The sequence below is a fragment of the Macaca mulatta genome, chromosome 4, assembly GCF_049350105.2.
Source record: "Macaca mulatta isolate MMU2019108-1 chromosome 4, T2T-MMU8v2.0, whole genome shotgun sequence".
In the NCBI taxonomy this organism is placed as follows: Eukaryota; Metazoa; Chordata; class Mammalia; order Primates; family Cercopithecidae; genus Macaca; species Macaca mulatta.
In genome coordinates, this window is record NC_133409.1 from 158247402 (window position 1) to 158272475 (window position 25074).

Sequence of the window (25074 nt, forward strand, 5' to 3'; positions counted from 1 at the left end):
GTCAGTGAGGGGATGATGCTGGAGTCCCTGCCACCTACTGGGGGACTGGCCACCCCGCTACATCACAGCCCTGATGGGCTGATGAACTTGCTGTGGCTCCCACTCCTCCGTCTCCCCCTCTCTCTGTTGTTCTTGCTCTCCTGCCTGATCTTCCTGAGAGTCTACCTGAACACTTGGTTTCTTCCATGGGGTTTTTCAGGCCTGAAACGGAATCTCCTTCCTCATTGATAGACTCCTGTCTCCTCCACTGTCCTCATCTAACATGCAAATTCAGAAACTACATCTGTGAAGCCTTTCAAGGGTAAACGCCCCCATGGAAATCTTTCTCTTCCTCCATAAAGAGAAAGGGAAACCTTCTCATGCTGCCAAGAAATCCTATTGTCTTTGCAATCAGCTGCTTTCTCATCTGTTATTCATTCTGGTAAAAACTACTTCCAACATACATATTGACAAACTGAGAGTATGTCATAATACTCTCAGACCCAGCAACCCCCAACTTCCTTGCACCACACCCTTCCTCACTTCCCTTTTGCCCCACCCTCAACACTAGACAACAACTTTTTGGGGTAGTGATGTTAAAGAGAATAGAGCAAGTACTTACCAAGTGCCTGCTATTGGCTAGGCACTAAACTGCATTCTGATGACTGGTCCCTGGCCTTGAGTTCCACATGGTCTACCAGAGAAAAGGGACATATGAGGCTGTGCATTCTCATCCAATGGAATGAATGACCACCTGTGTGACCATGTTTGCTACAGAAGCAGGAGGGGAGAGGAGGAAAAGGTTGCCACTCACCTCTCCAGGTGGGGAGGGGAGCAGGAAAGAGGAAGGCTTCCCAGTGTAATATATGGTGAACAGCACCAGAATAGCATTCACCAAACAGAGGAAAGCCTGTTCAGAGGTGACAAGTAGACCGGTGTGGCTGACGTGCTTGTCGGGAGAAGAGCTATGGAGAATTAGTTGGGTGTTGATTATAAAAATCCATGAATGCCAGGCCGAACGGAGAGCACTTAATCTGCAAACTATCAAACAGGATGGAGGTAAAGAGATGTAGTTCCTTAGAGCAAACTAGTTCTCCAAATTATTACTTGGTTCAAATGAAGTTCCAGGCAGTGTATATATCCAGTCTCTGCTGGTCCTTACAGTTTCCAGGGCAGATCAACATTCCTGAGAAGGAAGAACCACCACTGAGCTAGTAAACTTGCATTATTTATGCCTAGTCAATAAATCAGTAAGGCCTGTAATAGGAGCTCCTGACTGTATAGCTACTTGGTTGGTTGTCTTAAAGTAGGAAGTGTGAAGGGAGAAATGATGGAGAGTGTTCTGGCAGAATGGTGTCTGAGCAAAGGAAGGCAGGCAAGAGTAGGCAGCTGCTGTAACACCCTCCAAACGAGGCTGTGGAAGAGGTATTAGATCAGTAATATGTGAGTACCATGAAACATCCAAAGGTATGACCCCTGCAAGTCCCCCATGCCCACCCTCAGAGGTAACCCCCATGCTGGTTTTTTGAGTGAAAGCTAGAAAGCTTTCATTAAGCTTTCTAGATCATGCACTAGTAATCACAAACTGTTGAGAAAACTTGCAGCTTTCTCTAACCGTGAAAATGCCAGCAGGCCCCCAGACAAGAGCCTGAAAGAAACCTGGCCAGGCCTCAAAGACAGACTGTAACTGTCATTGCCCCACTGTTAGTGCTAATTCCGTGGCCAGTACCACCAGTGGCTTACACTGCAGACAGAACTTTAAGAAGCACGGCACAAAAGCTGTTTGTGCCTAGATAGTGCCGTTGTGCTACATTATTGCTACAATCAGAGGATCAGTGATGCCACTACAGCAGTTCCAAGAAATTTTGCTTAGTAACGTGGGCTGAGATGTGAAAAACACATCACTACCAAGTACCTTTCTCATATTCAGTTTTCTTCAGATACAAAATTTCTGGTAATTTTAAAGGTGGGGAAACAAACACCTTCAAAGGATTTCCCCTTTATCCACCTTTATCTAGTAACAATGCCAGATCAGTTTCTTTTCAACCAGTCTTCCATTGTAATTACATAAATAAACAGACAATAAATTAATCCTGAACTAATTTGCAGAGGTTTTGTTTTGTTTTTGAGACAAAGTCTTGCTATGTCACCCAGGCCGGAGTGCAGTGGCACCATCTCGTTCACTGCAACCTCTGCCTCCTGGGTTCAAGCGATTCTCATGCCTCAGCCTCCAGAGTAGCTGGGATTACAGATGCCCACCATCACACCTGGCTAATTTTTGTATTTTTAGTAGAGACAGGGTTTCTCCATGTTGGCCAGGCTAGTCACGAACTCCTGACGTCAGGTGATCCGCCCACCTCAGCCTCCCAAAGTGCTGGGATTACAGGTGTGAGCCACCGCGCCTGGCCAATTTGCAGAGGTTTTTAAAGTGTACTTTGGATTGTATTAGAATTAGCATGTCCAGTTTAGGATTTACAAAAGCCAGTCGATTGTACTTTCTTTCAGAAGTATTTTTTTAAAAGACTAACTAAATGCTCCAGAAAATTATTAGTGGAATATAAACTTCTTCAATTCTGCTCTTATTTCAGTAAGTCTTTTTAAGTGGCTTGTTGTGTTCTAATTATTAGTGAAAGCTGTTCTTAAATGTACTGGCTCCACGGGCAGGAAGGCACGGACGAGCTGGTGAGTTGCTGCCACCTACTGACAAGTAATGGTAACAGCACGTGTTTTTTTTTTAAGCATCCGGGGACCTTTTTTGCTGTCAGCTTACCCATGCAATGTCCATCAGTCAGGTGAAAGTAGAAGCATTCATTTAAGACTCTCAACTTAATTGGGTTTTTTGCTTTGTTTTGTTTTTTGAGTCGAGGGTCTCGCTCTGTCACACAGGCTGGTGGAGTTCAGTGGCTCACTGCTGCCTCAAACTCCTAACCTCAAGCAATCCTCCTGCCTCAACCTCCTGAGTAACTGGGACCATGGGCGCACGCCACCATGACTGGCTAATTTTTAAATTTTTTGTAGAGATAGGGTCTCACTATGTTGCCCAGGTTGGTCTCAAACTCCTGGGCTCAAGTGATACTACTGCCTTGATGTCCCAGAGCACTGGGATCACAGGTGTGAGCCACCATGCCTGGCCAAGAATCTCCAGCGTACTAACAGGGCTATTCATAGAAGGCAAAACACATTGTGTGATACCACCCACAGCATCTTTATATGGGTAAAATCACGTTTAAATAAATATATAAACAAACTTTGTGTTATAAATAGTGTTATAAATGGCAAAGGTTATAAATAGCAACTCAAGGAGGCTGAGGTACTAAGGGACCCATTTGTCATATGGACATCTTTGTGTGGGAACAGTCTAGGACTCACAGCTGTTTCTGGACCAGCTCATCAAAATTATTTCCTCGGACTGCCTCTAAAAAGTCACTGGGTAAACAGGGAGGAACTGTTCGTGTCTTCTTCAATCTTGACGTAAACACTTTGAAAGTAGTACCTTCTGGCCGGGCGCGGTGGCTCAAGCCTGTAATCCCAGCACTTTGGGAGGCCGAGACGGGCGGATCACGAGGTCAGGAGATCCAGACCATCCTGGCTAACACGGTGAAACCCCGTCTCTACTAAAAAATACAAAAAACTAGCCGGGCGAAGTGGCGGGCGCCTGTAGTCCCAGCTACTTGGGAGGCTGAGGCAGGAGAATGGCGTGAACCCGGGAGGCGGAGCTTGCAGTGAGCTGAGATCCGGCTACTGCACTCCAGCCTGGGCGACAGAGCATGACTCCGTCTCAAAAAAAAAAAAAAAAAAAAAAAAAAGAAAGAAAGTAGTACCTTCTTGTTTTTTTTAAAACATTGAGAAATATAACCAAAAAATTAAAATCATATATAATCATTGCACCCAGTGCTAAGCTTTTATTAAAATTATTAAAATATCCAACCAACTTTTCTGTGTGTACACACTGCCTGCCAAGGTGTGTGATCTTTTTTACATCTTTTTTCTGTATTACAAAATATATGATCTTTTAAAAAATCAAATAAAAATTATCACTTAATGACAAAAATTTAACTTTCTCCTTAATTCTACCCTACCAGAGATCATTATTTTTTAACAGTTTGGTATGGTTTTCTAGACTTTCTTCCCCAGGGATCCATTTATATATAGCCAAGGTTATACCCTATGTAAGGCTTTGTGTCCTTCCTTTTTTTTTTTTTTTTTTTTTGAGACGGAGTCTCGCTCTGTTGCCAGGCTGTAGTGCAGTGGTGTGATCTCGGCTCACTGCAACCCCCGCCTCCCAAGTTCAAGTGACTATCCTGCCTCAGCCTCCCAAGTAGCTGGGACTACAGGTACCCACCACCACACCCAGCTAATTTTTGTATTTTTAGTAGAGACGGGGTTTCACCATGTTGGCCAGGATGGTCTCAATCTCTTGACCTCGTGATCCACCTGCCTCGGCCTCCCAAAGTGCTGGGATTACAGGTGTGAGCCACCGCACCCAGCTACCTTTTTTCTTTTTATACTTAACATTACATTATAAATCTTGCCTTTAACTAAAAGTTCACTACAAATATTTGTACTGAATTCTTTGCTTGTGTTTTTGGATTTTTTCTGAGATGAAGTCTCGCTCTGTCATGTAGGCTTGAGTGCAGTGGCGTGATCTCTGCTCACTGCAACCTCTGCCTCCAGGGTTCAAGCGATTCTCCTGCCTCAGCCCCTGAAAAGCTAGGATTACAGGCGAGCACCACCCCGCCAGGCTAGTTTTTGTATTTTTAGTAGAGACAGGGTTTCTCCATGTTGGCCAGGCTGACCTGGAACTCCTGACCTCAGATGATCTGCCCACCTCAGCCTCCTAAAGTGCTGGGATTACAGGCGTGAGCTACCACATCCAGCCTGTACTGAATTCTTAACTGGAAATCTTATAAGACTTTATTTTTTTCCTTCAAAAAATTTTTAAAGGATAAAGATTTTTACCCATTTTTATTAAATTTGTTTGGTTCCTTGAATAAAACTTTTAGTCTTTAGGCCCCAGCGAACGTAAAGGGCTTTGCTTTGTGATTGGCACGAAAACAACTTAACAGCTGACTAAAGCCAGAAACAACTGATTAAAGTAAAGCTGGGTCACTGACAAGCCTCTGTTGATGAGATTAGTTTCCTCATTTGCTATGCACATGTGACTAGCACACCTTCCTCCTCACACCTTTATTCATGCTTGACACAGTAGACATTCAAGAAACATTGTTGAATACACACATGTCATTCACTCAGCCTGGAAGTGTCTGTACACCCATGTCCTCATTTTACTGTGGTGAAACTTTGTTATTCAAATGCTGCTTTCTTCTATAAAACTATTCTACATTAAATAAGATAGTCTCTGTTTTTTAATTTTAATTATATAGTAATACATTCTCATAAAAATACAGAAAAAAGCAAAGATCTCCTTCTGTCTCTCCACTGCTGTTTCCCTCCCTGATGCATATCAGTTTACTGTGTGTTTTCTTTTTCTCTTCTCTTCTCTTCTCTTCTCTTTCCTTTTTGAGACAGAGTCTCACTCTGTTACCGAGGCTGGAGTGCGGTAGTGTAATCACGGCTCACTATAGCCCAGACCTCCTGGGCTCAAGCGATCCTCCCACCTCAGCCTCCGAGCAGCTGGGACTGCAGACATGCACCACCACACCTGGCTAATTTTTTTTTCTTTTTAGTAGAGATGAGGTCTCACTATGTTGCCCAGGCTTGTCTTGAACTCCTGAGCTCAAGTCATCCTCCTGCCTTGGCCTCCCAAAGTGCTAGGATTATAGGAGGGAGCCAATATGCCAGCCTTGTGTCTTTTCATATAGATTACATCTTTCATTAAATAGTAGATGGCATGTACTCAATAAATAGTATTATCCCACTCTTGGATATATCATCATTACCACGTATTAAGGACCTACTATGTGTAAGATGCCATCTGTTGTTGTTACAAACAATTCTATGAAGTGGACACTGTTATCCTATGTTAAAGATGAAGAAACTTGGGTTAAGTAAATTTTCTAGAGTAGGATAGCCAGTAGACAAACAAATTAACCTCAGGTGTAACTCCATCTTACTGTCTGCAAGTCTTTGTCTGTTTCATTTCTGTGGGCTTTAACCGTATTTTGTTCTAGATCATGGGGATCCATATAGTCTTTAATTTCCAAATTATTACCCCAATGCCTAGCATAGACCCTTACATACAGCAGACTCTCAGTAAATATCTACAAAAGGAAAGAAAAAGACTGGACAAAGCCAGTATTCCTGAGATGGCCTCAGATGGTGACCATCTAGTCCGATAAGATTTGTTTTTGCTGCTGCACCAGAGAGAGATCTCAAACTGAGCAGATCCAGTTAGCCGTGGCTTGCTGGATGGCACAGTAGAAGTCCCATCTTTCTTTTGGGGGTGTATCATTTGGTTGGTTGGATTGATTTTGTTTTCTTAATCACTAGCTTTGTGTAAGTAATAATCCATTTTCAGGGATTTCATAACAGCAACTTGTATCATTATACCAGATAAAAAGGATAAAGAAAACATCAGAATGAGTAAATTGGAGGGCAGCAAGGGAAATAACTGCATGGAATCTTAACTCAAATGGGAGGCACCTAAAAATTACACATTTTAGGACAGAAGGGAAAATAGGAGACCAGATTATCTTCATGGGAATATGTTGGATAAATATATAAATCTTTCTGGCCCTAATACCCTAACCCTGGAATCTGCTTGGATCTTAAATCAGCCCAAGATGTACTGAGCTCTAGCTCCCCCTCTGGCCCAGCCTCCCCTACCTTGGAAACCACCTCTTCCATCACTTCATCCAGGAATGTCTTCTTTACCTGTGATAGAAGGAACTCCCCCAAAACAGTTGTTCCCCAGGAATGGCCCCAAAAAGTGTTATGTGAGTTTGCACAAAGTTCTGACACTTCACCTGAATTCTTTTCAACATGCCAGTATGTGTCTATAGAGAGGGGAAATAATGTTCTACACCTCACTTTCCAATTGCTTGGTTCCAGGTCTGGCTGGATTTGCGCGCCTCTGTCCTGGAGATCAATATGAAGTAAGTATTGTCTTGGTCTGGGTGCTGGAATTACGGACCTGAAGGGTAGGGGCCAGTTGTCATGTCATTTTGCTTCTCAAGTTGTCTTTTTTTTTTTTAATTTTTCATTTTGAAAAACATTTTAAGCCAATGAGAAAGTCTGGAAACGGGTACAGGACTTCCCATAAACCCTTCATCTAGATTCACCACTTTGTAACATTATGCCACATTTGCTCTGTCATCATCATTATTGCTGTCATTGTTACTATTATGTTGCTGAACCATTTTATTTATTTTTATTTATTTATTTTTGAGATGGAGTCTCACTCTGTTGCCCAGGCTGGAGTGCAGTGGCATGATCTCAACTCACTGCAACCTCTGCCTCCTGGGTTCAAGCGATTCTCCTGCCTCAGCCTCCAGAGTAGCTGGAACTACAGGCGCCCGCCACCACACCTGGCTAATTTTTTGTGTGTTTTTAGTAGAGATGGGGTTTTACCATGTTGGCCAGGCTGGTCTCAAACTCCTGACCTCAAGCAATCCCCCCGCCTTGGCCTCCCAAAGAGCTGGGATTACAGGTGTGAGCCACCACGCCTGGCCCCTGAACCATTTTAGAGCAAGATGCAAACGCCAGGACTCTTTATCCCTAAATTCTTCTTCTAAGAATGGAAGGACATTCTCTCACATAGGCATTACTAAGCCCTCAACACCAGTGAGTTTAAGATTGGCTCTTCAGCTAACATCACCTGGAATTAGTCTATGTTCATATTTTGCCAGATGTTCCAATATTGTACTAGGTAAGCAGGGTTTGTTGTTTTTTTTCCTGATCCAAGAGCCAATCCAGGATCATGGCTGATCATAAGTACCATGACTGAAGAAAAATAACATCTAGATCTTTCTTTGTAAAAATGTGCTCCAAAAAGTAAAAATAGGCTTTGTTCCTTTCCCTCTTCAAAAGGAAACTTACATAACCATTTCATCTGACATCTCCTCCAAAACCCTCTGTACTCATACCTCTTAAAGCAGGGGTGAGGGTATATCTTCCCTTAAACATTAAAGCAGTCTGACCAAGGAAATATTGTACACCTTCCCCCAAGAGTACGTTGGATTTCAAAGTTCTTGCCAGCTCCATCTCCCTATCCAGAATAAGGATGTCTTTATTTCTTGCTTAAGAGGGTTTTAGCTGATACTTACTCCTCTCGCTAAAGGAGCTGGGTTGTGTGAAGAATTAATCCCAGTAGCTGCTCTATTGAAGCAGAACTAACAAGAGAGAGAACTGCTTGGCATGAGTGAGCAGAAGGGCACCATGCAGTGACCTTTTACTACAGAAAACCTGTACCCCCTGTGTCTCAGACAGGCAGAACTTACTGTGCTTTAAAAGTCTTGGGCCAGGCATGGTGGCTATTGCCTGTAATCCTAGCACTTTAGGAGGCCAAGGCAAGTAGATCACCTGAGGTCAGGAGTTCGAGATACCAGCCTAGCCAACATGGTGAAACCTCGTCTCTACTAAAAATACAAAAATGAGCTGGGCATGGTGGCACATGCTTGTAGTCCCAGCTACTTGGGAGGCTGAGGCAGGAGAATCGCTTGAACCCTGGAGGCGGAGGTTGCAGTGAGCCAAGATCATGTCATTGCACTCCAGCCTGGGCAACAGAGCGAGACTCCATCTCAAAAGAAAAGAAAAAAAGTCTCTTCCCCACTCATCCCCAGCTCCACCCACACCCAAGAGTAAGGGGGTGGAGGGAGAGTGAGGGAGAAGGGGAGGGCGGCAGTGGCGTTAGTTCTGTCTCCTTTTGATCTTGGTGTTCTGGTGGAGAAGGGGGCATGGCAAGACATGAAGGCCCTTGGATGTCTCCTCTCCAGATTTTCATGAAGTATGGCCGGCAGCGGTGGAAACTAAAAGGCAAAATAGAAGTAAATGGCAAGCAGAGCTGGGATGGAGAAGAAACAGTTTTTCTGCCCCTGATAGTTGGGTTCATCTCCATCAAGGTACAGTATTGTCATTGCCTGTTGTCTTTCATGGTGCCACAGCTGGATGATCTATTGGTGGGGCCTTTACCCGGGACCCCTGCCTGTCACCCCTCCATCCCACGGAGTTCTCTGCACTACAAGTCCATTACAAAGACTGTTGCTCTCACATCAGAATAGGTAAAGTCAATCTAAGATACACTTTTGAAATATCCATCTCTGGCCAGGCGTAGTGTAGTGGCTCACACCTGTAATCCCAGCACTTTGGGAAGCTGAGGTGAGTGGATCACGTGAGCCCAGGAGTTGGAGACCAGCCTGGCCAACATGGCAAAACCCCATCTCTACAAAAGTACAAAAATTAGCCAGATGTGGTACGTGTGCCTGTAGTCCCAGCTACTTGGGAGTCTGAGGTGGGAAGATCACCTGAGCCCAGGAGGTCAAGGCTGCAGTGAGCCATGATCACACTACTGCACTATAGCCTGGATGACAGAGAGAGACCCTGTCTCCAGAAAGAAAAAACAAAATCCACTTCCAATTTCAGATATGATTCTGAAAGAAATGACCAACCTAGCTCAGTAAAAAAAATGACACATTATCCTACCTTTCTCCTCTGCTGTGATGTAAGGCCTTTCCCCTCCCACTATCTCTGCTAGGTCACGGAGCTCAAAGGGCTGGCAACTCACATCCTGGTAGGTAGTGTGACCTGTGAGACCAAAGAGCTGTTTGCAGCCCGACCTCAGGTGGTGGCTGTCGACATCAATGACCTTGGCACCATCAAACTGAACCTGGAAATCACCTGGTAGTAAGTGCCTCTTCCTCTTTTATCTCTTCATATAGGAATATCTGATACGGGCTAGTGCTATTCAAAGCTGGTGCATGGACCATCTGCATCACCAGGGAGCTTGTTAAAAAAGCAGAATCTTGGGCCCCACCCCAGAACTACTGTGGCAGAATTGCTCAGGCCCCAGAATCTGTTTAACAAACTCCCCGGGTGAGGTGCACGCGTGTTAAAGTTGGAGAAGCCTGGATCATATCACCAATCGCCTCTTCTACTTTCTATTTTAAAATATTTTTCTGTCACCTTCCTTCCCTCTCTACCTTTCAATATATAAGAGAATATGTCCTCTCAAGTAAACTAATTTGAAAGAAAATATCTGTCCAATAGGAGGTACTTTGACCTCAGAAAAATCCTGATTCTCACTATGATGCTTTAAATGCTTATTCCTCTTTATCGCATAAATTCATGCTGCTCTGGAAAATTATGAGCATCCTTAGTTCCTCTGCACTGTATTTACTGAAATAGAACATCCCCAAAGGGCAAGAGAGATCTTTTTTCAAAACAATGAACTTAGAAATGGTTTTCCAAAGTCACCCAGTGAGAAAGGTCATGATAAGTTATTAACACCAGTAGCGCCGGGCGCGATGGCTCACACCTGTAATCCCAGCACTTTGGGAGGCCAAGGAAGGTGGATCGCCTGAGGTCAGGAGTTCGAGACGAGCCCGGCCAACATAGTGAAACCCCGTCTCTACTAAAAATACAAAAATTAGCCGGGCATTGTGGCAGGCACCTGTAATGCCAGCTACTCGGGCGGCTGAGGCAAGAGAATCGCTTGAACCGGGAGGCAGAGGTTGCAGTGAGCTGAGATCGTGCCATTGCACTCCAGCCTGGGCAACAAGAGGGAAACTCCATCTCAAAAAAAAACAAACAAAAAAAAAAAAACAAAAAGAAACCCCCACTAGTAGTTCACAATGTTTAATGTAATGCCCCTGGTATATTGCTGAGTTGACGTGTTGAGTATTCATGCTCAGGGTCTCATTTACAATATAGAAAGCCAGGTGTGGAAGCAGCAAAGACACTCTTGCCTCGTCATCATCAGCACACGTTACCCAGCCCTTCCCTCCCCACAATCTGCAGTCATTGACGTCTCACATGCAAGATCATTCTTCTTGCTGGATGAATCAGGTGCCATGATATTAAGTGGCATCATTGTGAACAGACTGTTATTCTCTTCCCACACAAGAGGCTCTGTGTCAACTGAAATGAATGGGATTCTATTTTTGAGTGTTTTCTTTAGAACAGAACAATAGTCTGTCGATGTCTTATACCATTAAGGTATCTAGCCCCACAAAGTTCAGATAATTTTTATAGACTTTTCAACATCTTGTTTTGTCGAAGAAAGCATTCATAAGTTTGTGTTTCTAATGTTGGTGAGGAACGGGTGTATCTAAGTGTATAGATAAATTGTGCTTAGAGCTGTGATAATATTCTGGGGTCCCTTGGGTGAGTCTAGACTCAGTTTTCTGCTCCACTTTTCTTTTATCCAGGTTTATTTTCTGCAAACCAATGTAGCTAAAACCAGCCCAGTTCCCACAGGTTGAGTTTACTTTTATGTAATGAGGTACTCTCTCAGCCTGTGGTCTGTTGATGATAGGTGATTTTACCAAATGTGCATACATGGGATCCTGTTGTTTTGCAGTCCATTTGACGTGGAGGACATGACCGCATCCTCAGGCGCTGGGAACAAGGCGGCAGCCCTTCAGAGGAGAATGTCCATGTACAGCCAGGGTACCCCGGAAACGCCCACCTTCAAAGACCACTCCTTCTTTGTAAGTTCAGTGTAATTTCCCGAGTAGAATCAGTGCACCTGAGCCAGTGCTTGCACCCAGCATTTGAAATGCTTGAGAGACAGTGCTGGGAGTTCTCAGTAATTCTATCAGAGGTGGTAAGCCTCCTGTTTTTCCTCTCTCCTTGCCCACCTTACCTATTGCTGTGATGCTAACATGTAGATTTTTCTGAACATTCTCTAAGATCAGCCTTTTAAAGAAGTTGATATAAATAATAGCCGCTTGTTTTAATAAAAAATGCTCGCTAAAAAGCTAACAAAACATAGTAACCTGATTCTTCCCACTAACTCCCCCATCTTGCTTTCACTTCTGAAGAGGTGGCTGCATCCTTCCCCAGACAAGCCAAGGCGGCTGTCTGTCTTGAGTGCCTTGCAAGACACTTTCTTTGCCAAGCTGCACCGCAGCCGCTCCTTCAGTGACCTGCCCTCCCTCAGGCCGAGTCCCAAGGCCGTGCTAGAGCTCTATGTGAGTGTGGCCTGCTGGGTATGGAGTGCTTGACTTCGGGGGGGCTTGTGGCATGTGTGACTCAGCATGTCTCTTGTTTTATCTTCTCTGTCTTGCTCACTGGGTAATAGTTACAGCTGTACTGTCCTTGGGGTGGGAAACTTGGTTGTGCATGTAACTTTGATAGAGACACAGTTTGTCCTTCTCTTCTAATAATCCCGTTTTTGTGCTGTGATTTTTCTCCATTGTGGCAAAGATATCCATGGTAACAAGATTTTAAACAAGTTGAAGCCTTTCAAAAACTGGCATTCGGCCCAGCATGGCGGCTCACACCTGTAATCCCAGCACTTTGAGAGGCTGAGGTGGGTGGATCACTTGAGCTCAGGCGTTCAAGACCAGCCTGGCCAACATAGTCAAACCCTGCCTCTGCTAAAAATACAAAAAGTAGCCGGGAGTGGAGGCATGTGCCTGTAGTCCCAGCTACTTGGGAGGCTGAGGTGAGAGGATCACTTGAACCCAGGAGGCAGAGGTTGCAGTGAGCCGAGATGGTGCCCTTGCACTCCAGTCTGGGCAACAGCAAACTCCATCTCAAAAACAAAAACAAAAAAAATTGGCATTCAAGGAACTCAGAAGGATTTCAATGAGTTTTACTAGAGCTACTTCTATTTGAAAGCTTCTCCGTCTTAGTTTATTATAATGTTTGTTAATTTTATAACACTTTGACAAAAAGCAATCCTTAATTCGCAGTCAGGAATACAATAAGTATTATGTAGTATACATTATGTCATGAGAGGATACACACTACACACATGCATGCACACGCACATGCATGGAACATCCTGCTCTTCACAGACGTATAAAAGGAAGCTTTGAGTGTCAGCAGAGGAAAGGATTAAAAGTCTTCGAGTTAATAATAATAATAGTTGCATCTTTTTCATTGAATTAAAAAATGCAGGTGAAGGCTGAACATGGTGGCTCACACCTATAATCCCAGCACCTTGTGAGGCCAAGGCAGGTGGATTGCTTGAGCCCAGGAGTTCAAGACCAGCCTGGGCAACAAAGTGAGACCCTGTCTCTACAAAAAATTTAAAAATTACCCTGGTGTGGTTGTACACACCTGTGGTCCCAGCTACCCAGGAGACTGAAGCAGGATGATCATTAAAGCCCAGGAGGTTGAGGCTGCAGTGAGTTATTGCATGACTGCAGTCCAGTCTGGAAAGCAGAGCAAGACCTTGTCTCAAAAGGCAGGTGAAAAGGACCAGGCTAAACTCTGGTGGACTTTTATTTTTTTTATTTTTTTATCTTTTTTTTTTTTTTTTGAGACAGTCTCGCTCCGTCGCCCAGGCTGGAGTGCAGTGGCCGGATCTCAGCTTGCTGCAAGCTCTGCCTCCCGGGTTTACACCATTCTCCTGCCTCAGCCTCCCGAGTAGCTGGGACTACAGACACCCGCCACCTCGTCCGGCTAGTTTTCTGTATTTTTTAGTAGAGACGGGGTTTCACCGTGTTAGCCAGGATGGTCTCGATCTCCTGACCTCGTGATCCGCCCGTCTCGGCCTCCCAAAGTGCTGGGATTACAGGCTTGAGCCACCGCGCCCGGCCCTCTGGTGGACTTTTAAAGGAAAATGGGAAGAATATATGGGGGAAATATACACGAAAACATGAACCAAAACACAAAGAGCTAACACAGCTGTACACGCAACCATTACCCTAACATGTATATTCATGCTCATGTGCTACAGGTTGAGGGTTGTGGGTGAGAGTTGGTAGAGGTTTCATGTCATAATTTAAATAAGAACAATGTTAGAAAACAACTGGATGATTTTCCTGATAAAGCCTTTTAGATAAACGCAAAGGTCCTCAGAGCGGCTGTTCCCATCTCCCTACAGCCCACCACAAGCCCATCTCACTTTTCCACTCTCTGTCCTCTGCTGGGGCCCCTTGGAGCTTCTCAGTGTCCTCAAAATGCACCACCTCTTTTCAGGAGCTCATGTCTTCGCATGTTGTTCCTTCTAGAATGCACTTCCTCTGGTGCCTGCCCCCTACCTCACCATCCTCCACATTAAGCTCCAGGACTGGCTCTTTCTCAGGCAGCAGCCACCCCCTTATTGGGGCCCTTCCCTCATGATGTCATCCCTCAGTTACAGCATGCACACCGTTGTACTGTTGCGTGCTCATTGTTAGGCTCGTCCCCTTGGTAGACTGCAAGTCCCCTTGGGCAGGGCATCTCGATTTATTCTCACCAAATATTTGCCACTTAAGTAGGTGGAAGTTGGGCTTGAGTCTTGGAGTCTCAAGAGAAATGGCTGGGAAGGACTTTGGAATTGGAATAAGAATCCTGACAACCCAATCTCTCCGCCATACCCAGTGTCTCCCACCTCCCTCGGTGCTGCCATGAGATGTGTGCACAGATCAGATGAGGCTCAGTGGGACCATGTGGAGGACCCACAGGTTCTAGAAGCCTAAGGGACCCCCGTGGATGAGGTCTAAGGAGAAGGGTCCAGGCATCCCTCATCCCTCCCCTAAAAGATTCCTTTTATCTTTCCTAGAGACATAAGGTGTATATGAGGTGGGGGGTGCAAATACTTGAGGGAAGAAACTGAAATACACAAGCTGGGAGGGGAGGAAGAGGAGCACCAGAGCCCAACACCCCAACAACATTGTGGACCACAGCTCAGTAATCACTCACAGAGTAAAACATCCTCAGTTTTGGAGGTAAAGAGACTGAGCTTGTAGAGGTTACTCAAGTGTCCAGTGACACATCATTTTACTCGCCTGCAGTTAAAGTAAATCGCCTTCCAACCATGCTACAACAATGGACAGTTTGGGTGGAACGAACTGCATGTGTCAGGATCTCATGGCCTCAGATGCAGCAGCAATGAATGGGACCAGGGAGCCAGCTGGAGGAGGACGGGGAGCCTTTATCTTCCCGTCTGCTCCTCACTGCATTTGCTGTAACATTTTTATTCGCTGGGCTTATTCCCAGCAAATTTTGAGAATTTGTCAATTTCTATATAATTAAAACAATTATTAGCATAATACTTACCATTTATTTACTTTAAAAACCGAATCTGGAATCTGAGAAAATTAACCATTTTGGGCCGGGTGTGGTGGCTCACGCCTGTAATCCCAGCACTTTGGGAGACTGAGGCAGGCGGATCACCTGAGGTCAGGAGTTTGGGATCACCCTGACCAACATGGTGAAACCCTGTCTCTACTAAAAAAAAATATATACAAAAATTAGCTGGGCATGGTGGCGCATGCCTGTAGTCCTAACTACTTGGGAGGCTGAGGCAGGAGAATCACTTGAACCCAGGAGGCAGAGGTTGCAGTGAGTTGAGATCGTACCATTGCACTCTAGCCTGGGCAACAAGAGTGAAACTCTGTCTCAAAAAAATAAAAAAGAAAGAAAAATTAACCATTTTGAAGGGGTTAATCTCAGTAACTAAAAAGCCCTTTCCACAGAGCAGCATTTGGCATTTAGGCATTATACACAGACCACAGCACAAGGAGAGCTGACTTAGAAATGGAAATGCCTGAATAAATGAATGATCTTGGTTACCTGGATATTTCTGACCTCTGTCTTCAGAGTTCTGCTTCATGAAGCACAGGGCGTACCTGTGACACCACCCGGGTCTGCTTGACAGATGACTCGGTGTTTCTAGGCAGCCTGAGAGCCCTGGGGTGTACCTCCTGCAAGATTGATGTTCCATTTATTGGTCTTTTCCTCTTATTTCTAGAGAAGTTATGCAAATGTATGGCTGGCCTTGAATTATTTATGGCATGGTTACTAAATTAATAAAACATTTTCCAGAGCTTGGGATTTGTGGGTAGAGATTTTCAAAGGAATAATTTTTGAGAATTGAAGCAGAACAAAACATCACATCTTTGGAACTAAATTGCATGGACGTTGGAAAGTTTTTTAAGATAGTTGCCTAAATAGAAAAAGGAATTGGTAATGTTATTCATAACTATGGCTGCCAAATATTATGAGCTCTTGGAATTCAGAAAACAAGCCCCCTCCCCCCCATGCAACCTTTTCTTTTGAAAAATGTCAAACCTTGAGACGATTGGCATGAACTTTCACCTAGATTCAACAAGAGAAACAGTTCTTGATGGTCTCTTTTCTTTTGCCAGCCACACAGACACACACACACACACACACACACACACACACACACAGAGGCATCAACAAATAAAATGCTAATATTCTGAAAGCTCTGGGTATTTTCACTGTAATTGTCTTACACTCTGTCTGGAAATAAACCATGCCAAGCCAAATGCGTCATTTGTATTGAAAATAATAATGAGGTATCTTTTATCTACAGTCGAATCTACCTGATGACATCTTTGAAAATGGAAAGGCTGCCGCGGAGAAAATGCCACTGTCGCTCAGCTTCAGTGACCTGCCCAACGGGGACTGCGCCCTCGCCTCCCACTCAACAGGCTCCCCTTCCAACTCAACAAATCCAGAAATTACCATCACCCCTGCAGAGTTTCACCACAGCAGCCTGGCCTCCCAGAATGAGGGTTTGGATGACACCAGCTCAGCATCTTCCAGGAACTCCTTGGGAGAAGGCCAAGAGCCAAAATCACACCTGAAGGAGGAAGACCCAGAGAAGCCCAGGAAACCTGCCTCGGCCCCATCTGAGGCTTGCCGCCGACAGTCCTCAGGTGCTGGGGCTGAGCACCTGTTCCTTGAGAATGATGTTGCAGAGGCACTTCTGCAAGAGTCCGAGGAGGCCTCTGAGCTCAAGCCTGTGGAACTGGACACTTTGGAAGGAAACATCACGAAGCAGCTGGTCAAGAGGCTCACATCTGCAGAGGTGCCAGTGGCCACAGACAGGGTGCTCTCAGAGGGCTCTGTCGGGGGAGAATCCGAAGGCTGCAGATCCTTTCTAGATGGAAGCTTAGAGGATGCTTTTAATGGGCTTTTCCTTGCATTAGAACCACATAAAGAGCAGTATAAAGAGTTTCAGGATCTGAACCAAGAAGTCATGCATTTGGATGATATTCTAAAAGTAAGTACCTTTTCAGAGAAATTGGATTAGGTTTGGAGAGAAGTGTCCTAAGCCAACATTCTGTTTAAGATGAGGTATCGTTTAAAAAAAAGTCCTGTCCAGGCTGGGCGCGGTGGCTCACGCCTGTAATCCCAGCACTTTGGGAGGCCTAGGAGGGCAGATCACGAGGTCAGGAGATGGAGAACATCCTGGCTAACACCGTGAAACCCCATCTCTACTAAAAATACAAAAAAATTAGCTGGGCGTGGTGGCGGGTGCCTGTAGTCCCAGCTACTTGGGAGGCTGAGGCAGGAGAATGGCATGAACCCAGGAGGCGGAGCTTGCAGTGAGCAGTTATCGCGCCACTGCACTCCAGCCTGGGCGACAGAGCAAGACTCCGTCAAAAAAAAAAAAAAAAAAAATTATTGTCCAATCATAGGATTAATAGGTCATCATCATTTTAAATGGCACTAATATGCCAGTAGTACATATTAAGTTTTATTTTCCTGACAACAGATCAACTTATCTAAATTGATTAGGATTTAAACAAAGAGCTCTAGAGAATGTTGAAATTCCCCCAGTCCCCAAGTGAATCATTCTAATCCCATATGTGAAATAGTGGCACTTTGATGATTACAGTCTCACAGGCGTTACTGGATAGGATCCCTCTCAGGGGGTGGGGAAAGCAGGGAGCCCTTTCCCTGATTGGAGTCAGAGTAATCCAGTTCCATTGTGAGAGCCATGAGCCACTGCCTACTGGAGGAGACTGCCTGTTCTCACAATTGATCCAAATAACCAAGTCAGAATCTCAGATTAATCATCAGCAAAATAATCATCCGTTCTACTCTAGAGCGGGGAATCCATAGACTCTCCAGAGATACCCTCAATCCATGGGGATCAGACAGCCCAGGGTGCAGGTGAGAGGGTAAGATGAGAAGGATGATTTCCTCACAGGCGGGAGGTCCTGATAATGAGATCATTATTGCTGCATCAGAATGTATCTGTCTCGACCTGCATACAGATTAATTTTTTTAAAAACACTGCACAAGAAGACAGATTTGAATTGTTGTCCCAAATCTCACTGCCCCTTCTTGTATTATTTGCTGCTCTGATTTATATTGTTGTATAAAAGAAAAGAGAACTCGGATCCTTTTTCTTAAAAGAGCAGTTCGTTGGGGAACCTGGTCTCTAAAAAGGCTTGAAAGTAAGGTTGCAGGGGCAAGCCAAGAACCAACCCACAAAAGGCTGTTGCATCCCTTTCTAAGACTGTTTTCCTGGCTGAGCATGGTGGCTCACGCCTGTAATCCCAGCATGTTGGGAGGCCAAGGCAGGTAGATGACTTGAGCCCAGGAGTTAGAGACCAGTCCGGGCAACATGACAAAATCCCATCTCTACAAAAAATACAAAAATTAGCTGGGCGTGGTGGCACACACCTGTAGTCCCAGCTACTCGGGAGGCTGAGGTGGAAGAATCGCTTGAGCCAAGGAAGCAGAGGTTGTAGTGAGCCGAGATCATGCCACTGCACTCCAGCCTGGGCGAAAAAGTGAGATCCTGTCTCAAAAAAGAAAGAAAAAAAGAGTATGATGATTGTTTATACATGCCCAGTGGCATCTGAAACTGCATTTCCAAGGCTTTTTGACCATCTTATCCTTCTCTCCTCAGTCTTGCTGACCTAACTCTGGAGGAGATTTGTGCCTAAGGCAGATGATAATTCAGGCTCTGACTCTCCAGGTCCTCAAATGCTCATGACAGTTCAGTTGATGGCATAGCCTCCGAGACACAGAAGGGCACTCTGAATCTACTTTCTGTAAAATATCAGTTCAAAACCATCAGCTCAGGGTTTGTACATGCAGGCTGCTTGTCTGGTATTCCACTAAGCACCTATCTTTTCTGCACAGTTGACCAGCTTTGCTTTGTGGGCAAAAGATATTCATTTCAAAGAGCTAAGACACAAATTGATGCCATCTAAAGTGAATTCCTTAGAGAAATCCAGTAGTGATAGCAGCTCCCATTCCAGGCATCTAGGGTGCTGCTAAGTAGCTCAATCCGCAGGAAACACTAAGCATTATGAAAAACTGGTGACCAGAGACTTCTTTCCAGAGTATTATTTCAGTCTGCTCTTGTTCTAAAATTGTCCTGCTACTAAAATCCTCAACTGCCCCTTTCTTTGTCATGACCAATATTTAAACACATCCATACTGTACAAGATCAAATTGTGCAGACGCCTTGCTTAGGAAAAAAGACCCTAGAAGCAGGTGAAGTCCAGACCGACTCCCTCTCTCCCCCTGAGACTGCTGAAAACGTCACTAGTGAGTGTGTTTAGGTCTGGGGCAAATGGCTTTGTATCCAGCCAGAATTAAAGCATCAGCTGGACAAAGCTTTCTCTTTTCTCCCTCCTTCACATTCCTAGGATGCTAAACATCTTGACCATCAGAAACTAAATGGTGCTGCCTCTTGGACGGAGATCACTGAGGGTGAATGAGACAACTGTGATTTAAAAGACTGAAAGACGTTTTCCCATGTGCTTTTGTGCCATCTTGAGTGTCAGAGACAGATCCCTGCAAGGCCCTTTCTACCTTGCACTAAGAAATCAGCACGGAGTGTCACCTAACTGGATGGAGGACATTTAGTGCTTCTTACTTGCAGAATTTGTCCCATTCGACCCACCCCAGCATCTTCTTGAATATTTGGAAATACTTCTCTCCAACTCTGTGCCTGTAGCAACTGGCATTGTTTTGCTTGTAATGTTTCTGCATGTGGCCAGCATTATAGAATGCTCCAGGCCAGAGAATGGGATTGTTCCCATGATGCCAGGGCCTGGTCAGGGAAGTGATGGGACTTGTTCCCTTTGAGGCAGAGCTACAGAGGAAGCAGGGCTGCTTCTTGTCATGCTTAAGGCATTCATTCTTTCCTCAAAGCTCAGAGGAAAAATTATATGCTGTGAGTAGGTGCGATGGCTCATGCCTGTAATCCCAACACTTTGGGAGGCCAAGGATTGCTGGAACCCAAGAGTTCAAGACAAGTATGGTCAATATAGGGAGACCCTGTCTTTACAAAAAGGAAAAAAATTAGCCTGGTGTGGTGACACATGCCTGTGGTCTCAGCTACCTGGGAGGCTAAGTTGAGAGGATTGCTAAAGCCCAGGAGGTTGAGGCTGCAGTGAACTGTGATCACACCATTGCACTCCAACCTGAGTGACAGAGCAAGACCTTGTCTCAAAAAAAAAAAAAAAAAAAAAAGATGCAGGGCTTCTTACCTAGGGAACATGGGCTAGGTAAATTTGAGCCACTTCCTGTTTCTGGGATTTGTTTTGTTAGTCCTTTAGAGCAGGTGCCTTAGATAGCTAGCACCTTTTGTAGAACACTGAAGACATTGCCACTTGGAATTAGAGATTGGTCAGTATTCAGCATTGACTCACGACTTAAAATTTGTCTGCTTGTTGTATTTTATTTTGGGGTGAGCACTAGGCAGAGGAATATAGCAGTTCTGTTTCCCAAGGCTTTGTGGTTGACTTTGTTTTGTTTTGTTTTGTTTTCAACTTTTTGTTACAAAAATTTCAAACAGAAGTAGAGAAAATCCTCTAATGGATCCCAGTGTGCCCATCCCTCAACCTCCCCAGTGATCAACTCATGGCCAATCTTGTTTCCTATTCTTCAACCTGCTTACTTCCCTCCGGATTCTTCTGCAACCAGTCCCAGATATTGTGCCATTTTACCCATGGTTGTACTTCTTTTTTGGATATTAAGATTTTTAAATGCATTTTTAAATGCTAGCAAAAAATAAAAACTTGAAACAAAAAAAAAAGTGTGGCATCTCCAATTGAGCATCGTGTGTCCTGTTTCTCTTTCTGAATGTGTTGATGTTCTCCCTGGTGCCTTCTGCCTTTACAGTGCAAGCCAGCAGTAAGCCGCAGCAGGTCTTCCAGTTTAAGTCTTACAGTTGAAAGTGCTTTAGAAAGCTTTGATTTCCTGAACACCTCTGATTTTGATGAGGAGGAGGATGGTGATGAGGTTTGTAATGTTGGCGGAGGTGCTGACTCAGTATTTTCAGACACTGAGACTGAGAAACACAGGTAAGTCTGAAGTTAGTGTCTCCTTATATTTCTCCTATCACAGCTGATACAGTAGTTCTTTGTTACTGTCAGAGGGGACCTGGTACACATTTCCAGGAAGATAAAACTCTCCACATGAGTGACCAATTGGCTTACAATTCCTTTTTATTGTCAAGTGCAATAAAAGCATCAATATTATTCATCTCTTTGGGGTTGCTTAAGGGAAAATAAATATCTTTATATTTCCTCTTTATAAATAGGAAAATTTTGTATGAGAGTGTTTATATACACATACATGTGTACACATTTTTTTTTTTTTTTAAGGACAGAGTCTTGCTCTGTCACCCAGGCTGGAGTGCAGTGGTGCAATCTCAGCTCACCACAACCTTCACCTCCCAGGTTCAAGCAATTCTCCTGCCTCAGCTTCCCCAGTAGCTGTGACTACAGGCGCTTGCCACCACACCCGGCTAATTTTTGTATTTTTTTAGTAGAGATGGGGTTTCACATGTTGGCCAGGCTGGTCTTGAACTCCTGACCTCAGGTGATCCACCCGCCTTAGCCTCCCAAAGTGCTGGGATTACAGGTGTGAGCCACCACACCCAGCCCTCACATGTGTCTTATAGGGTTCAATGTCTACAACTTGACCCCATGCAATTAATTCCAAATTAACTAGGTATACACATTTCTGGAGAACTCTTACTGGATGACAAATTTGGACCTGGTTCTCCCTGGTTTGCACTTTACTTCCGTTGCCTTTGTTTTGTTGAGCTTCCCTTTCCCAACCCTTTATGCTTCCTTCAACCCAGTGAGTCTTTGCATGAGACTGAGTTCATCAAGGCATGCATCAAAGCCAAGTTTAAGTCCCATGGTGCATATTTCTCTTAGAATGTAAGAGAGGATGACCGATGACTGCCACTGGTTCTGCAGCAATCTAGGTGGAGAATGTGACCCTCTCTGGAAGCAGCGGATGAAGGTGAAACATTGTCACCTTCACCATCAGGTGTCCTTGTGCAGCCAAATCGCATTTTGAGAACTAGAGCCTGGGGTCCAATTTTATAACTACAGATAAAGCAAAATAAGTACAGTGGAACGTACCCACCTCCACCAATTGCTGTGAAAGAAAACACACTTTCCCAAAGTGGGGGTGGATTGCCTGCTCATCTTTACCTTTGGCACAATATGACGTAAACAGGTTTCAAGTTACAGCAAGCTATGACTTCAACCTTCACAAATCTCTCTGAAAGATGTTAGTTTTTGTTGTTGTTGTTGTTGTCCCTGAAGGGTTTCCTTTTTCAAAATAAAACCAGGAAAAAAACCATGAGAACTTGAATTTACCCCTTAAGCAAACTGGGGACATGGCAAAGAAAATTTATTAAATTAATGTAATGTTTAAATTATCCTACATTTGGCCAGGCATGGTGGCTCATGCCTATAATCCCAGCACTTTGGGAAGCCAAGGCCAGAGGATTACTTGAACTCAGTAGTTCAAAACCAGCCTGGGAAACATGGCAAAATCCCATCTCTACTAAAAATACGAAAGTTAGTTGGGTGTGGTGGTATGCACCTGTTGTCCCAGCTATGCGGGAGGCTGAGGTGGGAGGATTGCTTGAACCCAGGAGGTCAAGGTGAGCTGAGATTGTACCACAGCACTCCATCTTGGGCAACAGAGCAAGACCTTCTCTCAAATAAATAAATAAGGCAGGGCCTGGTGGTTCACTCCTGTAATCCCAGAATTTTGGGAAGCCGAAGAGGGTGAATCACTTGAGGTCAGGAGTTCGAGACCAGCCTGATCAACATGGTGAAACCCCGTCTCTACTAAAAATACAAAAATTAACCAGGCATTGTGGTGTATGCCTGTAGTCCCAGCTACTCAGGAGGCTGAGGCAGGAGAATGGCTTGAACCTGGGAGGTGGAGGTTGCAGTGAGCTGAGATCGAGCCACTGTGCTCCAGCCTGGGTAGCAGTGCGAGACTCTGTCTCAAAAATAAATAAATAAAAATAAATTGTTCTGCCTTCATATTTTTCAGCTTGATAGAATGTGTGAAACGCTTCTTATCCAAAAATTTTTCTGCATACTTGTTACCTTAAGCTGTTACAGGATATAGCAAAGTCAGGCATCAATCTAAACTTTTTTTCTTCTTGCTATAAGAAACATTTTAACAACAGAAATATCACAGATTTTATAAATGTTAAAAATCTATATTAAATATGTCTAATTTGATCAATCTCATTGTATGTCATCAGAAGTATTAGGGAAGAGTGTGTGTGTGTGTGTGTGTGTGTGTGTGTGTGTGTGTGTGTGTGTGTGTGTGTTTTAAATATATAACAGCTGCTATGTGTGGACTGCCCGGACACAAACTGAGTGTTTTCCCCTTGGAGGCAAATGTGAATCAGAATAAAGCATTCAAAGCCTCTAAGCTCTGGTGCTGATCTTTTTAAATTGTGGACACCAGAGAGTGTGAGGCTAGAAGCCCAAATCTGCCCTGTCCTGTCTAGCTGGGTGAACCAGGACACTCTTAACATCCCTGCTAATCATGGGAAACAAGATCACTCTTGCCACCCTCCCCAGTACACAGGTTTATTTTAAGAATAAAATTAGATAATCAATGCAAGAGATTTTTTAAAATGTAGGTGCCTATCATGATATAACTTCATACAGTTCAACAAGGAGGTTTAAACAAAGCGTGAGAAGCAGAACTAAGCTATTCCTCTAAATATTCAAACACCCTTTTTAACTTTTGTCCAGAGTAGAACATCATGTCTCTCTTCTTGGCTGCTTTCCTTTTTCCTTTTATTCAAGTAGCAATTGATGTGAGGCCAGGAAAAAGCCGTGACAGATTATTTCTTAATGGTATTGCCTTTGGGAAACCACAAATATAGAGGACAGTTTAATCCCAGAAAATGTGGCAGATCACCCTGTCAACAGAGCAGGAGAGTGCAACACATTCAAACTGAGGGCGTGTTTCAAAGACTTCTGGGTGAAACGACTTCATAAGTGGCTCATTAGGCTTAAGAAGCAGAGAAAGAACTTTGAAAGCAATTTGTTTGCATTTCCTTTTAACTCTAGGCAATTTGGTGACCAGGCAGAATTAAGTAATTTTTGAAAGGTGTCTCTATCTTTCAAGATAGGCAAGTGAAAGACTGTTTTCAGGGGGTGCTGCTGGGGCCTGATGCAAACCATGTTGACTTGACCTGTGGTTTGTGCACAGAAAAAGAATAGCTAATGTTTTGCCCACCTTCAATAGTTACAGGTCAGTTCACCCAGAAGCCAGGGGCCATCTCAGTGAAGCGCTCACTGAAGACACAGGAGTTGGGACCAGTGTGGCAGGAAGTCCTCTCCCACTGACCACAGGCAACGAGAGCCTGGACATCACCATCATCAGGCACCTCCAGTACTGCACCCAACTCGTGCAGGTAGGATCAGCGATGAATTTGTGTTTGAGATACCAGGTGATTTACATACCAGGAAGTGTGCTTTCATTTTTTAGTGTTGCCAGGGGAACGAGAATTCAGGAATAAGAGAACAGTCTTGCTCTGGTTTGAGCCCAGTCAAAAACTCTGATGGGCCTGCCCAACCCTCTACAACCTTGGGTTTTTCATCTTCGAACCTAACTCTCCAGACCTTAACAGTAGTAGGTGGAATATGGTTAGCTCTCATTGTTGTCTCATTTGGTAGTAAATGAGAATAATGTGATTAAGGGGGTGGCGAGGGGGAAAGCATTTGTATTCTACCATCTGCAATGGAGTTTGAAAGCCAGTAGTACTGAATATATATTAATGTGAATGTCAAATGAATTACTTTTTCACCACCTGGAGAGCTAAAAGAAAGTGTTAAAGAATCTAATCACAGTCTCCTGGATCTTGAATAAGTACTTCTTATTAGCAATGCTAAGAGATATTTCTCTAGGCCATCATCATCACCATTTAGCTTTCATTCTGGGACACCACAGAGCTGATTTTTCTTCTCATCCCAAGCTGTT

At 44.3% G+C, this 25074-nt stretch overlaps 1 protein-coding gene and 1 long non-coding RNA gene across 2 annotated transcripts in view; one reads left to right on the forward strand and one right to left on the reverse strand.

The window, feature by feature from the left end:
- LOC114677679 (uncharacterized) overlaps nt 1-15748 on the reverse strand; it is a 40589-nt gene extending 24841 nt beyond the window's left edge. Inside the window, exon 1 of the long non-coding RNA XR_003729084.2 lies at nt 15607-15748. This is a non-coding gene — a long non-coding RNA (uncharacterized LOC114677679). The remainder of the gene's footprint in view (nt 1-15606) is intronic.
- RIPOR2 (RHO family interacting cell polarization regulator 2) overlaps nt 1-25074 on the forward strand; it is a 238468-nt gene that overhangs the window by 192837 nt on the left and 20557 nt on the right. Inside the window, 7 exon segments of the mRNA XM_078000913.1 lie at nt 6991-7034; nt 8874-8999; nt 9632-9780; nt 11456-11585; nt 16373-17065; nt 20935-21116; nt 24340-24508. Of these exon segments, the coding sequence (XP_077857039.1) occupies nt 6991-7034; nt 8874-8999; nt 9632-9780; nt 11456-11585; nt 16373-17065; nt 20935-21116; nt 24340-24508 (1493 nt within the window).